The sequence below is a fragment of the Arachis ipaensis genome, chromosome B04, assembly GCF_000816755.2.
Source record: "Arachis ipaensis cultivar K30076 chromosome B04, Araip1.1, whole genome shotgun sequence".
In the NCBI taxonomy this organism is placed as follows: domain Eukaryota; kingdom Viridiplantae; phylum Streptophyta; class Magnoliopsida; order Fabales; family Fabaceae; genus Arachis; species Arachis ipaensis.
Genome location: NC_029788.2, coordinates 133,022,091 through 133,036,721, shown reverse-complemented (window position 1 = coordinate 133,036,721; position 14,631 = coordinate 133,022,091). Strand labels below are relative to the sequence as shown.

Below are 14,631 nucleotides of genomic sequence, written 5' to 3'. Positions count from 1 at the left end.
AATTACATTTCTTTTTGTTTTTTTGTTTTTTTGTTTTTTTTTTATTTTTTATTTTGTATTTTTTTTTTTTTTACCTTAAAACAAGTTAAGATAAAGCAAGGTTTAAGCTTTCATTATCCAAAAAATAAGAAAAAAGGTTTAAGCTTTCAGTGTGTCCGAGTCTGTGTTTGATACCCTTATCTTGTTTGGTGCGAAAAGACCAAAGCTTTTTGAAGAACCAAAGTCCAAAAACACAGAAGCATGGCAACAACGTCAATGGCGGGTGTTTCTGTTTCTGGGTTCCACAATCACCATTTTGCTTCTTCCAACTCAAACGCCGCCACAATTTCTTCTTGGAAGCCTGTGGTGGCTGTTCTCAGCAACAAGAACAAGATGAGGGTCCCTTTTGAGCTGAAGCAGGGGCAGTCTCGTATCTTCCACGAGCTTCCCTCTGGGCTAAGCATGGAGGTGATTGTGCAGAAGAAGAAGAAGAAGAATGTTGAAGGAGAAGAAGAGAAAAAGTCACCTTTGGTTTTTGTTCATGGAAGCTACCATGCTGCTTGGTGCTGGGCTGAACATTGGTTACCTTTCTTTTCAGCTTCTGGCTTTGATTGCTATGCTCTTAGCCTCTTAGCACAGGTCCATTCTCTCTCTCTCTCTCTGATAGTGTTATACTTATATGATCATTGGTTTTGTAGAGACTAGGGTTTTGCACAAAATGTGTGTTAGTAACAAGATATTTATCACAATGTGTGTCAAAATATACTCTCTTGGGTCACCTAAGCTAAATTTATTTGGTTTAGTTTATCTGTCATTACATTTCTAGAATGAATTAATTACCAAGGTCCCAAATATATTCTGTAGGAGTAATGTTACAATGAAACCAGTGGTTTGGAAAACATCTTATAATCAACCATCAAATTTTGTTCATTTGCTTGATGTGTATAAGTTGAAGATAAGTGGCAAAGAAATGCAATGGGTTATGACTTATGAGTGTTTGATGCTAGTTTTAGTGTTAACAAATAAGAAAGTCCAACCTCTAATGTGATGTCTGAAGTCTAAACTAGTAATCTTGGTAATAACCATTCCATCTTGTATGCTACATCTGCAGGGTGAAAGTGATGTACCCGATGGTTCGGTCGCTGGTACGCTCGAGGTATATGAATCTTCCCTGCAAAACTCTATTCATCAATGAACTTTCATCCACAGTCTTTAATTTCCTCCATGCACTTGATTCTGCAGTAGACACATGCAAGAGATATTGCAGATTTCGTTCATCATAAAGTTCAGTCACCACCTATCTTGGTTGGACATTCATTTGGAGGACTTATCATTCAATATTATATCTCCTCTTTGGGAAGCAACAACCTTGAAGGTACTTTCCTATTTCCTTCTGCTTCTGCTACATGTTTTTGCAGTCAATTAAGGTATTAGTATGTTACTAATCCCCCCCCATCATATGAATATCATATATATATCATTTTAGTCTCAGATACTTACTTTCCTTGAAGCTTTTAATCTGATTGAGTTTGATTCTGTTAATAGAAAATACATATCCAAAGCTTAGAGGAGCTATCCTTGTCTGCTCTGTGCCTCCTTCTGGTAACAGGTTAGTAACTAAGATCTCTAGTGCGTTATCATTACTTTTGAATAAAGAGATGTTAACAACTTCAATTGTGATTTCACTCGTTGAGAATTCTCTTTTATTTTTGTTAGTGGTCTTGTCTGGCGATATCTCTTTACCAAGCCAATTGCTGCCTTCAAGGTATTTTGAACAGACTTTCTCAAGAATGTGATTCTTCTGTATTTACCTTCTTATATGTATATATCCATTGTCCTGGCCGCAGGTGACACGCAGCTTGGCAGCGAAAGCTTTTCAAACCTCTCTTCCTCTGTGTAGAGAGACATTTTTCTCAGCCACAATGGAGGATCATATTGTTAAAAGGTTTGTTTGTCAGCATGTCAATTGAAATTTGATATCGGAAGAATATGGTTAACTTAAGATATGTTCATGGAGCCTTGGAATCACAAAATCCATGATTTTTTAAAGAAGTAAAGCATACTGGTTTACCATAGCTGTGGTATTATTTGGTTGAATTCAAATAGACAAGTCTAGAAACTAAACTCATAAACCCCCTTAACAAGAGTATGCATTTTTCTGTGAAATATCAAATGGTCTATTCATATTGAGTATCACTATCATGCCTTTAGCTTGGTTTGTGTTTGGATTTCAGATATCAAGAGCTAATGAAAGAAAGTTCGAGATTGCCATTGTTTGATTTAAGAAAGCTGAATGCATCACTTCCGGTTCCTTCGGCGCCAAACTGCCCTGTCGATGTCCTTGTTTTGGGTGCGAAAGATGACTTCATTGTGGTATGTTTTTCTACGCCAAACACTCGAAAAGAGTTTCTGGCCCCCTCAGATGATGTCAAACTCAAATTCACTGAACTATTGTTGTTTATAGGACGCCGAAGGACTCAATGAGACGGCGAAGTTTTACAGTGTGCCGCCGGTTTGTGTTGATGCCGTTGCGCATGACATGATGTTGGACGTTTCATGGGAAAAAGGAGCAAAAGTTATTCTGTCATGGATTAATGGTTTGGACAAGTGAGACTTTGAGACAGAGGACATGTTTTTGGTTCTTCTATTCTTTAGCTTTAAGTAGTTGTAAAATGAACAAAGTTGAAGGTGCTCCAAATCTTCAACTTTAAGGCAATATGAAAGGTTTCAACCAGGATTTTCATTGAGCTGGAATCATTCAAAATAATATATATTGGCAATTTTCTGGCATAGAAAATGCAACTTTTTCTTGATCATGCCATTTTATCTATGAAGCACGGACACTTTGCTGAGTTGTCGTGTCTGTGTGTCGGACACATTTCGGACACGACACTCGCCGACACTCGTTCGACACGCGTGTCTGCTGTGTTCAACCGTGTCTTAATAAAAAAATAAAAAATTCTTTTCTGGACACGCCTGGACACACCTAAATACCATTACGTGTCAGCGTGTCCAGTCTTAATTTTAACATATATTCTTAAAATAAATTTAGATATAGTATATATTGTTATTTATTAAAAAAAATATTTTAAATACTTGATATAATTAAAATAAGACATTAAAAATAATTAAAAAATTTAATTTATATTTTAATATCAATAAAATATCAAAATATCATCACGATTCATCTAAAAAATACTTTATATTTTGTATGTATGCGTGTTTCCGTGTTATGTAAGATTTTAAAATTCGCGTGTCGACGTGTCCCGTGTCGTGTCCCGTGTCCGTGCCAGTATCCGTGCATCATAGCATTTTATTATATGGTCATAAGTCATAACACTCATGACTGGTTTTCATTACGAATTATTTACTTACTAAATTATGTCGTTGTTATGAAAATTAATTCATAACTGATGAGTATATTTAGTAATAGCCTTTATAATATATTAATAGTAATACTCATCACATATAAACCTCAATCTCTTCCTTTTTTTTCCCTACTATTTATTCAATTCAAGATTATTAAACCAACCATCACCATAAAAAAAATTTTTTTTCCCTACTATTTATTCAATTCAAGATTATTAAACCAACCATCACCATAAAAAAAATTATAATACTTAGAGTATATTATATGAGTTTAATTTTGATACACTGATAGTATAAAACGTTTTATACAGTATGTAATTACAGTTAATATAAAAAGTAATTATTTTTGGCAGTATATAAGTGGATGTACGTGTAAAATTACTTTACGGTACATCAAAAATAAATGTAAAATAATATACCAAGTTAACATGTGGAGAAAAATGTAGGGCTGTCAAATGGGTCAGTCTGGCCCGTTTAAGTCCCGTAGATTAAATAGGTTGGCCTATTTAAGTTTGCTTCATTTACGGGTCATAATTTTAGTCCGCACTGTTTATGATTAGTCCGATGAATTCAATGGGCTGGCCCGTTTACTATTTTATTTTATTTTTTAAAAAATATTTTGACAAAAATTATCACTTTTAAGTAAAAAAAAATTTAAATAAATTGTATTTTCTTAGTTGATGAGTTAAATTTTTAAGTCGGATCTAGAGAAATATCGATTAAAAATACTTTTTTTTTTAAAAATGTAAAAAAAATATAAATGAACTGCCCGTTTAACTTGCGAATTAATCTATTTAACCTATCATATTTTTTTTGTTAATTGGACTCGACCCATTTAACTCGAAATTTAAACGAACTCAATTTTAGAGGTAAATGAGTAAACGGGCTGGCCATGAATTTGGCCCGTTGAAAATTGGAATGTGCATAAGAAAATTAGGGCAACGTCAGCATGGAGTATATGTATAATAGCATCCCTGGGCGTAGCTGCGTCTTCCTCTTTCTGAAGCTCAAGGACTGCAACTGCACATCTCGGCAACGATTCGGTACGCTTTTCTTTTATCCAATCAATTCCCAAAGCTTCTATCTTTTTCGCCGTTCCAATTTAGTGACCTGATTGAATCTCTCTTGCGCTACTCAGAATTACTTGTCTTGTGCGTTTTTCGTTCAATAATTTCCGCATTGTTCCCTTCACATTGTTTTACACGTTGCTGCTTCTTCGTTGAAACCGTGAGAGTAGAAGAAAAATTTTCATACTTGGGGTTCTTAGAACAACATGCAGTCAATTTTTTTCATTTGCAGCTTTCAATTGAGTTCCTTTGTAAAAATTATGACTTCAAATTGTTGTGTTATGTTTGATGTAAAACATTCATTCTGAGTGTTTTTCCCCTTAGGTTCTAACTTCGAACTAATTCTAGCTTATTAGTTTTTGAGTGGATAATAGTTCATATGGCAACATTGTGATGTTTTTTTTTTTTTGAATCATGACAGAGATTGACCAAAATGTTCACCTCAAGGAAGAAAATCCACAAGGATAATGATGCTGAACCCACTGAGTTTGAGGAGACAGCTGCACAGGTTTATGTTGCCTCCTTTTAAGGATTTTTACTGATTTAATGAACTAAACACTATGCTCTTCACTGTAATCCTGAATTTTTTGTTTGTTTGTTTGTAGTACTTGTTTGATTTGGAGAACACTAATCAGGACCTGAAAAGTGATTTGAAAGATCTCTACATAAACCAGGCAATGTAAGTATATTGCCAATTATTAAGGCTGCATTTAGAGACCATCCGAATACAGAAATATATACAAATTTTCTGATAGATGTATGTTTGTTTCATTAAACATTGTTATTGCTCTTCATGATAAAGTTAATGCTATTTCTTGTGCAGTCAAATGGACGTGGCTGGGAATCGCAAGGCTGTGGTCATCTATGTTCCTTTCAGATTGAGGAAATCGTTCCGCAAGATTCATCTTCGTCTTGTCAGGGAGCTTGAGAAGAAGTTTAGTGGGAAGGTTGTAGTTTACTACATTTGACCTTAATGTGAAACCAATATATACATGCCTATGATTTTCCTTTCTGTTTCGTTCTGTGTTTTGATGGATGAAGATTGTACCAACTGACAGGAAGTTGTGTTGATCGCCACAAGAAGGATCGTGCGTCCTCCAAAGAAAGGATCTGCTGTTCAGCGGCCCCGTACCCGCACTTTGACTGCTGTGCATGATGCTATTCTTGAAGACGTAGTTTATCCTGCCGAGATTGTTGGCAAACGAGTCAGATACAGACTCGATGGATCAAAAATAATCAAAGTAACTTCTTCTGAAGATATTGCTCATTCAAATTTGCCAATTATCCTTTATTTTATAAGCTGACACTAGTTTGGTTTTCACCATTGTTGCCAATTTAAGGTTTTCTTGGATCCGAAGGAACGCAACAACACCGAATACAAGCTGGAGACTTTCTCTGGAGTTTACAGGAAGCTTACCGGAAAAGATGTATCTTTTGAGTTTCCAATCGCAGAAGCCTAGAATGTCTTGATGGAATTTTAGTATTTTTGTTCCAACTACTAAGAGTTTATTTGGTGTTGTTTAATATTCTAGATTGACATGAAAATTACTACATACTGTAGAGGGTATCCATAGTGTGCAATTGTGCATGATGCGGCATATTTGCATTCTTGATACTTCCTTGCATGCTATCTTTATCGATTTATTTATTTACCCTTAGAAGTCTTATTAGAAGTCTTATATGAAGTGTTTAAATAATCAAGAGTAAAGTGACAATTAGCTCCTTAAAAATTTTGATTTCGGACTAATTAGTACGTGAAAGAAAAAAATACCAATTTGGTGGACACGTTATATCCTTCTATTAATTCAGCACGTAAAATTTAAGCAATGGTGTTTATATGTACTGTTAACTACTAAGACGTGTTTATTTATGAAAGATTGTTATGTAGATAATTTTTGAAGCAAAAATTCACTTGTTTTAATATGATTCGTAATAAAGTAAGCAGTTAATAAAATGTTATATAAAAACTCAAGATAATTGAATGTTTTACTGTCTAAAACTACATTGTTTCTATACTCATGTAGAGCAATGGGACATACATCAAGTTAATTCTATTTCGTTTCGCACTATCCATTGATTGAAGGACATACATGTCCACTGTGTATTATCTTGAAGGACCTAATTAATACTTTTTTTTCTTCAAAAACTAATTAGTCCTAAATCAAAATCCTGGAGTATCTAATTGTCACTTTACTCAATAATCAAATATTGGATCTTTTTTATTCCCATGTTAATAACTAATTAACTACTAACATTGACTAGACAGTGTTGTTAAGTCACAGAAACAACCTTGTGAGAGAAAACGAACACAAAAATAGAAAAAATTGCTGAAACATAAACATCATGTGCCTTCAATCATTGGAAAATATTGGAGGTGTGAATTGAAGATCATAGTTGTTTAAAAGAAGAGTCAATGGTGTGAACAAGAATTCTTCCTCATCAAATGATTTGTAGATGTACTAGACAAGTTTGATTATTTGTTTTGCATGCAAAGTTGAGATTGCACTTCTTGGAGTTGATATTTCAAAATCTTGTTTAAAAAAAAAAACCTGTCTTCCAGAAGAGACTACTAATTATACATCCTACTTTCTTCATTTAGTAATCAAGAAGTTTAGGAGAATCAATGAAGAGAAGATAAATGATTTCTCTGTTGCTAAGTCACACTGACATAGTTTTTCAGAGTCAAGGAATAATTTCTGTTTTCTAATCTCCTAGCTTGATTCTCAAGTCATTGACTCTACTTTACAAGATGTAACACTTTCTTTCTCAGAGTTGTATATAACAATATTTCATTTTTCTTTTTCAACTAATAATTTCCAAGATATTAAAAAGATCGTTACAAATATATCATCGGCAATGATGTAGACATAGATCAGAATATTTTGGAGGAACTTCATTTATTGATTATTAGTCGATAAATAGAATACATTTAAGAGACTTAAAATGAATACTTACCCTTATATTAACAACAAACAAATTGAACATAAAAAAATACATTAAGACAATCCTCTTCTCTATAGTGAATGCACTTTCCCTCAAACCTGATAACAAACTCTATGATCTTATTATTACTCTAACATGTACACTAAAGTAAAACGTGCTACTATTACCTATGACACAACTCCAATATGGCGAAAAAAAGGTGCAATGTTGAAACTCAGGGAGCTCGAAAAAATTTGCTATTAACCCCTGCTCTGTACAGATGCAACTTGGATGCACTAATGATGCTAATCTCAATGTTAGCAGCTGCAAAAAGAACATCACCTTCAGTTACTTCATGTCCTTTTTGTGATCCTCCTTTTATGTTCATCATTCCTTTACCAGTTGTGACCAAAAAAATTGAAGGACCTTGGACTGCTGGGAACACAACTGTTTCCCCTTGGGGAAGAATACATCGATCAATCTCGAATTCCTCAAATGGCGGTGTATATCTATTTACATATGGATTAAGAGGAACTCCTTGCAGGATCTCGGGAGAACCCTGCATAAAATAAAGGCAAAACCCATAAAAAAAAACTGCGAGTCTCCAAAATATTCATGCCACCTTTTGAATTATCACTTTGGATCCCGTTTGGTAAATATATCAAGACAAAACTACAAAGCCATAGGAGACACAACTACTTGTTAGGAGGAGACAAACATAGAAACAAGTAAAATGTCTCTATCTTCTGACAAAATTTGTCCAAGCTGTCTACTTGAAAACTAGGACAGTGGGAACAAAGACAGCCACAAATTTTCTTTCTTATCTATATCTCCATTGTCTTGAGTTTTTCTATTTTCTGTCATCAAACACTTACCAGCAATAGCCTTGCAAAATTTAACTGCCTCATTTCTGTGATGTATCATTTACCTGCTTGTATGTGAGCATGGAACAAAGAGTCTGGACATCTCTGTGTTTGGGAGTTAGGCCGGCTCGCACTACATTGTCCGAAGTTGCCATGCATTCAATACAAGTACCGGCTAAATATGCATGTGGCTCATTTGCGCCAAGGAACAAGGCTTCACCAGCAGCAAGTTTTACATAGTTAAGAAAGAACGCTGCAATGACACCGACATCTGCCGGGTATTGCTTTTCCAACTGCAGCGCCAGCTTCTCCTTATCAGTCAACTGTCTCACCTGATGTAGAACACAAATGTTTTGATATCTCTTAGTCACACTCGCAAAAAACAAGTTAAATTTTATTACATTAAGCCATCTTAAATTATCAACAGTAGAGCTACAACAGAATCATAACTTCCCAGAGCAAATTAAATAAGCAATCAACTAACCTTGCTTTCATCATGGAGACGAAATTTCAAACTATTTACTGCTTCAGTGACTCTTTCTTTATTAGCTGACATTAGGTGTGTGAATGCTGCCTGCAAAACAGCTTTTACCTTCCCTTCACCATCCTGATCACTGGTTTGTAAGACCAGGTCTGCATTTTCAGCCCCAATCAATCGTGCAACTTCCGGAACAGTATGAATCAAAGCCTTAAGCTCCTGAAATAAAATACAACACACCGCTGAGTTAGCCCATACTGCATAATTTTTCAATGATGCATTAGAATAATCAGTTCTAATGTCTGTGCATTTACCAGATAGCAACCTCTAATCAGCAAAAACAGAACACAAGGATTCACTGATCTACACACGTGTTCTTTTCCCCACAAAAGCAGACATCTTTGAATAATTGGCATGATTCTAAGTAACAATATACATGAAAACTACAATAGGGTTCTAGATTAAATTCTTCCTTTAATCCCCTTTCTATTTAACCCAGTTTATTCAGGTGAACTCATACAAAGGTAACGATAAACATCAAAGTTCTCTCAAAACCAAGCCCATTCTCAAGGAAAAACTAACAGATCTACAATGGAAAAACACATAAAATTTCCACTTTATGCTTTGCAACCGACACTTTTTCATGTTTCTTTAACACACAAAAGAAATCATATGATTCTTTTAATAGTTTGGTCAGCTATCAAAGGTTGAGGGAGTATCACAAAGGACCAGGAAACATTATGGGCAATTAAAGAAAGTAAAATGAACAGGAAAAAGGCTTGGTCACATCAATATGAAATTGTACCGACAGGTGGGAAGTTCATTTCCAATCACTTCAAGTGCATGAATACCAAATTCTTTTTAATATTTAAATAAAAAAAGACTCTTGTAATAATATCAACATCCCAATGAACCCATTAAAAAAAAAGGATCGAATTTACCTAACACCTAATATGCCAGCTTTTGTCTTATAATAACAAGGCTCGAATTCACAATAGCTCAAAAACAGTTCTGTGAACATAAAAACAAGAAAGCGTTCTAGACACAATCGAAAGGGAAAAGGAAACAAAAACGCATTAACTTTATTAATATAAAAACTGAGAACTAAAATTAAGGAAAGAAACAAAAGACTCCTTCCATATAATTCAGTACCTTGAGAGTAATAAAACCACAGAGAGCCTCAAACTCTGTCATTGCCAGAGTCATCTCCGGCTTGTGATTCCCATCCTTATACACATCAGGCAGCAACTTATGCAGTGTCCTAGCTAGCTCCTTATCAGGATGTGCTTGTATAGACAAGGCTTTTGCCACCGATAGCACCTAATGCCAATAACAATAAACAAATAATTTACATGCAAACTACATGTTTAAATTAGCTTATGTTGGATTTAGACAAATTATAACAATAATAAGAAAAACTTCTTAAACAACTATTATTATTGTTCCCATGAAAAAGGAAAAGCAGATACCAGCTAATTATGCTCAAAATTCAAACTTGTGCAAGCATCTACACACCCATTTCCACTGAACCGGGAAAAAAAAGGACTTGCTTTTTATTAACAATGATGCTCAAAATTCCAATTTGTTCTAACATGAAGATACCATTTCCATTAACAGAACAAACAAGATCAGAGTGCTACTCACCTTGAACAAGAAGGGGAGATCACAACCCCAGTTTTGCAGAACCTTCTCACCCAGAAAATCAGGGTTCTGCGAGAGCCATTTCTTAAGGGTAACCATTTCACCACCATTGTTGGAGGCGAGAAACGAAGGCCCCGAATCGTGTGTACCCATCCAAAGCTCCGCGTAGGGCTTCTCCGGATCCAATTGAGACCCGGAATTCAACCTGGCTAACCTGGCAACCTCGGAGACCCGACCCGGAAGCCCCCAATCGTAGTTCTTCACAGAGCAATGAAGCTTCTGAAGAAGATGCTTCTCCTTTTGCGACGACTTGGTAGTAACGTCCTTCATCTCCTTGGCCATTGCAATTCAAATTGGAAGAGACACAGAGACAGAGATTGAAAAAAGAAAGACACACAGAGAGAGAGAGAGAGAGTTAAAAGAAAGGTGGAGAATGGTGATAGCGAATTGTCATTGGAGTGGTCGCTGGTATTTGAAGAGTGTTTGTGAGCTTTGGGGAATTTGGAATTTGGATATTGGAATATTGAGAGAGAGAGAGAAGCACGGAGCACGCAATTAAGAGAAGAGAATGAGAATGGGAAAGAGGGAAGAGGGAAAAAGGCGCGTCCTTTTCGGTGTTGTGAGTGGGATTCTATCTTCCAAAATCCAAAAGCAGTTACCTTTCTTTGTTCTTTCTTCTTCTTCCCTCCGTTTTCAGATGTGTTTCATTCGCAGTTACTGACGCAGCACGAAATTTCATGCTCAACAACGCACTTTTGTTTTTTTTTTATTTTCCGTATTAAGACAATTTATGAACTTTCTTTTTATAATTATGGAATTAAAATCTACCGCAAAATTAGGGCGCAAGTTAGTCAAGTTCCCATTGGGGATTACATTTTCATGATAAGCTCCCTCCTTCTTCTGTATTCGTTGAATTTCTAAATTCTTAGTTGACTTTTCTCAAGTTTTTTCTTTTCTTTTTTCTCTATAAACACTAAACAGTCGCATCAATCTCTCATGATAAATAAAAATACTACAATAAATAGGCCACCTAAACCCAAATTAGGGGTGTACATGGCCAGGTCACATCGGATTTGGCTTAATTCAGACTCGACCCGAAATATAGATCGGGTCTAATTTTTGAACCCTAACCCGATTCTAGATCTTATGAAATTTACACACTTTCGGGCCGGGTGAAAACTGGGTCTTTAGCATGTAAAAATCACCTAATCTCCAACCTTTATTTCACAATTCACATAGTAAAATTTACTTAAAAAAATATAACAAGAACCAACCATTCTCTAAAATTATAGCGTAACCATAATCAATACTAATATTATCTAACACCAAATATTTAAATCAATACAAATAACACAATATTATGCATTTTTCTAAAGTTTTATGTATTTTAAACATAAAATATTAACTTATAATCTTATAAATGACTAATAACACAAAATATTAAGGTTTACAATATTTAAATTTCACATAAAAATAGCCATCATCCATTACTAATAACACAAAATATTAATTATGTATGATGACCGGGCCGAGCTCGGGTAACCCGAGCTATGGCACAAACTCGACCCGAAATAATGATCGGGTCTATCTTTGAGACCCTTACCCGGCCCTAGACCCAATGAAATCACATTAAATTAACCTCTAAAGTGTTCGGAACCGGACTGGATCTTCGGGCCGGACCGGACTATATACACCCCTAACCCAAATGAATGAGAACTACCGAACTTGAATTAGTGATTAACTTAGAAGTTTGTTTAAGTAAATATTAAAAATTTAAAATTTTTTTATATTAATAATTATTCTTATAATATTTGCTAATGAAATCTTACTTTTAATAAAAAAAAACCTATGGTAGATCTTTCAGCGTGCAAGTTCCCATGGATCCCATACCTATGACTTTCAAGTTTGAAGTTGAAGCTTGTATTGATGCATACACACGAATAAACAATTCAGTATTATTCTATTTTATTTATTCTTGAAGCTACATCAAATTATTTATCATACCTTTTATTTTTGTCAGAGCAGACTTCGTAGATGAAAGAAAAAAAAAAGAAAGAAATAATATTACTTATTTTATGAGAAAGAAAAAGAAGCGATCTCCATTAATTAAATTATGAGAGCCATGAACGACAAAGACGAGAAAGCGGCACAGAGACAGCCACGTCTGATGAAGACGACACGTGATTCTGAGCATCAAATTTATGTTCCTTCCTCAATACATCAATCACATCACAAAAATGTTTTTCGGAATGGTAAAAATTCAGGTGAAGTTGACTTCACGTGAAGTTGAAATCTCAGAGTCGTTAGATGAAAATTTAGTTAAATCAGTCAAATTATCTAACGGCTCTCAAGTATCAACTTCACGTGAAGTCGACTGCACATGAGTTTTCACGTTCCGAAATATACAACAAAAATAATTTTATATATTATATATCATATACAAGTAAATAAATTAACCGTAAAAAACTAATGAAAATAATTACAAATAAAATTTTATTATAAAACAGACATTTTACAAGAGAAAGAAAAGTGAGATGATGAAGTAGGTCCCATCAACGGATCTGAATGAAATGGAAGTCTATTATTTTCATATGCAATCTTCTGCCGACAATAACATGGCTTTTGCCAAGCTAAGGTAGCACTCACACACCCCCATGCCCAAATTAGTTGGGAGCTTAGCTTAGAGATTGTTATCATTTTTACTGATTAGTGTTTATAAATAATAACTAACTATATAATATAAGATTCTCAATAGGAGTAAATAAATCTCTAATGACAGTCAAGCTACGATGTGATATCATAACAAACTTTCTTATTATTTGACCCACCAATGTTTATGTAACAAATTAAATACAACTTAATACTATTTATTAGGCATGAACATAATATATAAAGTCACAGAGAATAACCCTGCGTCTCAAGTCCATTGTTTAATAGTAAAATAGAGAAAAAAAACAAAAACAAAAACAAAAACAGATGTCATGGATTTCAATTAGGAATGTGCATGGTTCGGCTCCGAACACTTTAAGGATTATTTTTGTGTGATTTTACTGGGTCTATAATCGGGTAAGGATCTCAAAAATAGATCCGGTCATTATTTCGGTCGGGTTTAGGCTATGGCTCAGATCACCCGAAGTCGTCCCGGTGGTCCGGTCATCATATACAATTAATATTTTGTGTTATTAGTGATGAATGATGACTATTCTTATGTGGAATTTAAGTATTGTAAACCTTAATATTTTGTGTTATTAGTTATTATAAGACTATAAGTTAATGTTTTATGTTTACAATGCATAAGATTTTAGATGTTTAAAATGAATAAGATTTTAGACTAATACATATATTTATATTGATTTAAATATTTGGTGTTATTAGACAATATTAGTATCGATTATGGTTATGCTTTAATTTTAGAGAAGAGTTGATTCTTGTTATATTTTTCTAAGTGAATTTTATCATGTCAAATAATGGTTGGAATCTTAGAAATTTGGATATTTTTATTATAAGAAGGTATTAAGGTAATGTAATGTTAACGACTCGGTTTTCACCCGGTATAATCGTGGCCCGAACGTGTATAGATTTCATCGAATCTAGAACTGAGTTCGGATCTAATAAATAGACCCAGTATATATTTCGTGCTGGGTCTAAGTCACATCAAATTCGGTTTCACCCGACCCATGCACACCCCTGAGCTCAACCATTTAAGTGGGATATAGTTGGTATTGACAAAGATATATGGGCTGAATTTGACTCAATCATATGGAAAACGTGACGTTGATTGATGATTTATGGAGCCATTGGAAGTGGTTAGTGGCTGTACCATTCCCAGCCATTTGTTCTTTAGTTTAGTAGCCATTATTGCCATTCCTATCTGCAACTTGCATTGCTATTCTTGAATGTGACATATATATTATTTTTCATTAATTATGAGCTAGGTTGTTATTTTTTTAAAAATAATATTTGACCTGTAAGGTGTAGTTTATGTATCAGCAAACTGTGTCTACGTTGCATATATAGTCACATCAATTTTATTTCCAGTCAAACAAAATGAAACTTTTCTGGGAATTTTCCCTTGGAGAAAGCAATGCAATAATAGGAGCTATAAACTTATCCATTTGGTAAATGTTGTTGTCTTAACTTTACAATCATCTCGTTTATTTATTTAACACAAGATAGTTATAGGATTATTTCTGATTACAGAGTACAATGCAAATTAATTATCATGCAAAAAGATAAAATATAACTATAATTATAAAAAGAGTTAAAATATTACTAACATTTGATAAATAAAATTTGCAAAACAAAATCCTAC

At 34.3% G+C, this 14,631-nt stretch overlaps 3 protein-coding genes across 3 annotated transcripts; 2 read left to right on the top strand and 1 right to left on the bottom strand.

The window, feature by feature from the left end:
- On the top strand, positions 119 to 2,776 carry LOC107638205. The gene is made up of 8 exons (XM_016341374.2): positions 119 to 618; positions 1,091 to 1,135; positions 1,225 to 1,354; positions 1,525 to 1,588; positions 1,696 to 1,744; positions 1,827 to 1,924; positions 2,214 to 2,352; positions 2,444 to 2,776. Exons 1-8 carry the CDS (start codon positions 241 to 243, stop codon positions 2,588 to 2,590), a joined length of 1,050 nt encoding a protein of 349 aa, XP_016196860.1. The 5' UTR covers positions 119 to 240; the 3' UTR covers positions 2,591 to 2,776.
- LOC107635726 (40S ribosomal protein S7) lies at positions 4,240 to 6,092 on the top strand. Its single transcript, XM_016339283.2, has 6 exons — positions 4,240 to 4,391; positions 4,837 to 4,923; positions 5,021 to 5,094; positions 5,239 to 5,362; positions 5,474 to 5,656; positions 5,756 to 6,092. The coding sequence occupies exons 2-6, from the start codon at positions 4,849 to 4,851 to the stop codon at positions 5,873 to 5,875; spliced, it is 576 nt and encodes a 191-aa protein (XP_016194769.1). The 5' UTR covers positions 4,240 to 4,391; positions 4,837 to 4,848; the 3' UTR covers positions 5,876 to 6,092.
- Positions 7,284 to 11,114, bottom strand: LOC107635725 (mannose-6-phosphate isomerase 1). The gene is made up of 5 exons (XM_016339282.2): positions 10,323 to 11,114; positions 9,831 to 9,998; positions 8,685 to 8,897; positions 8,266 to 8,532; positions 7,284 to 7,896 (listed from the first exon to the last, which is right to left on the bottom strand). The coding sequence occupies exons 1-5, from the start codon at positions 10,659 to 10,661 to the stop codon at positions 7,573 to 7,575; spliced, it is 1,311 nt and encodes a 436-aa protein (XP_016194768.1). The 5' UTR covers positions 10,662 to 11,114; the 3' UTR covers positions 7,284 to 7,572.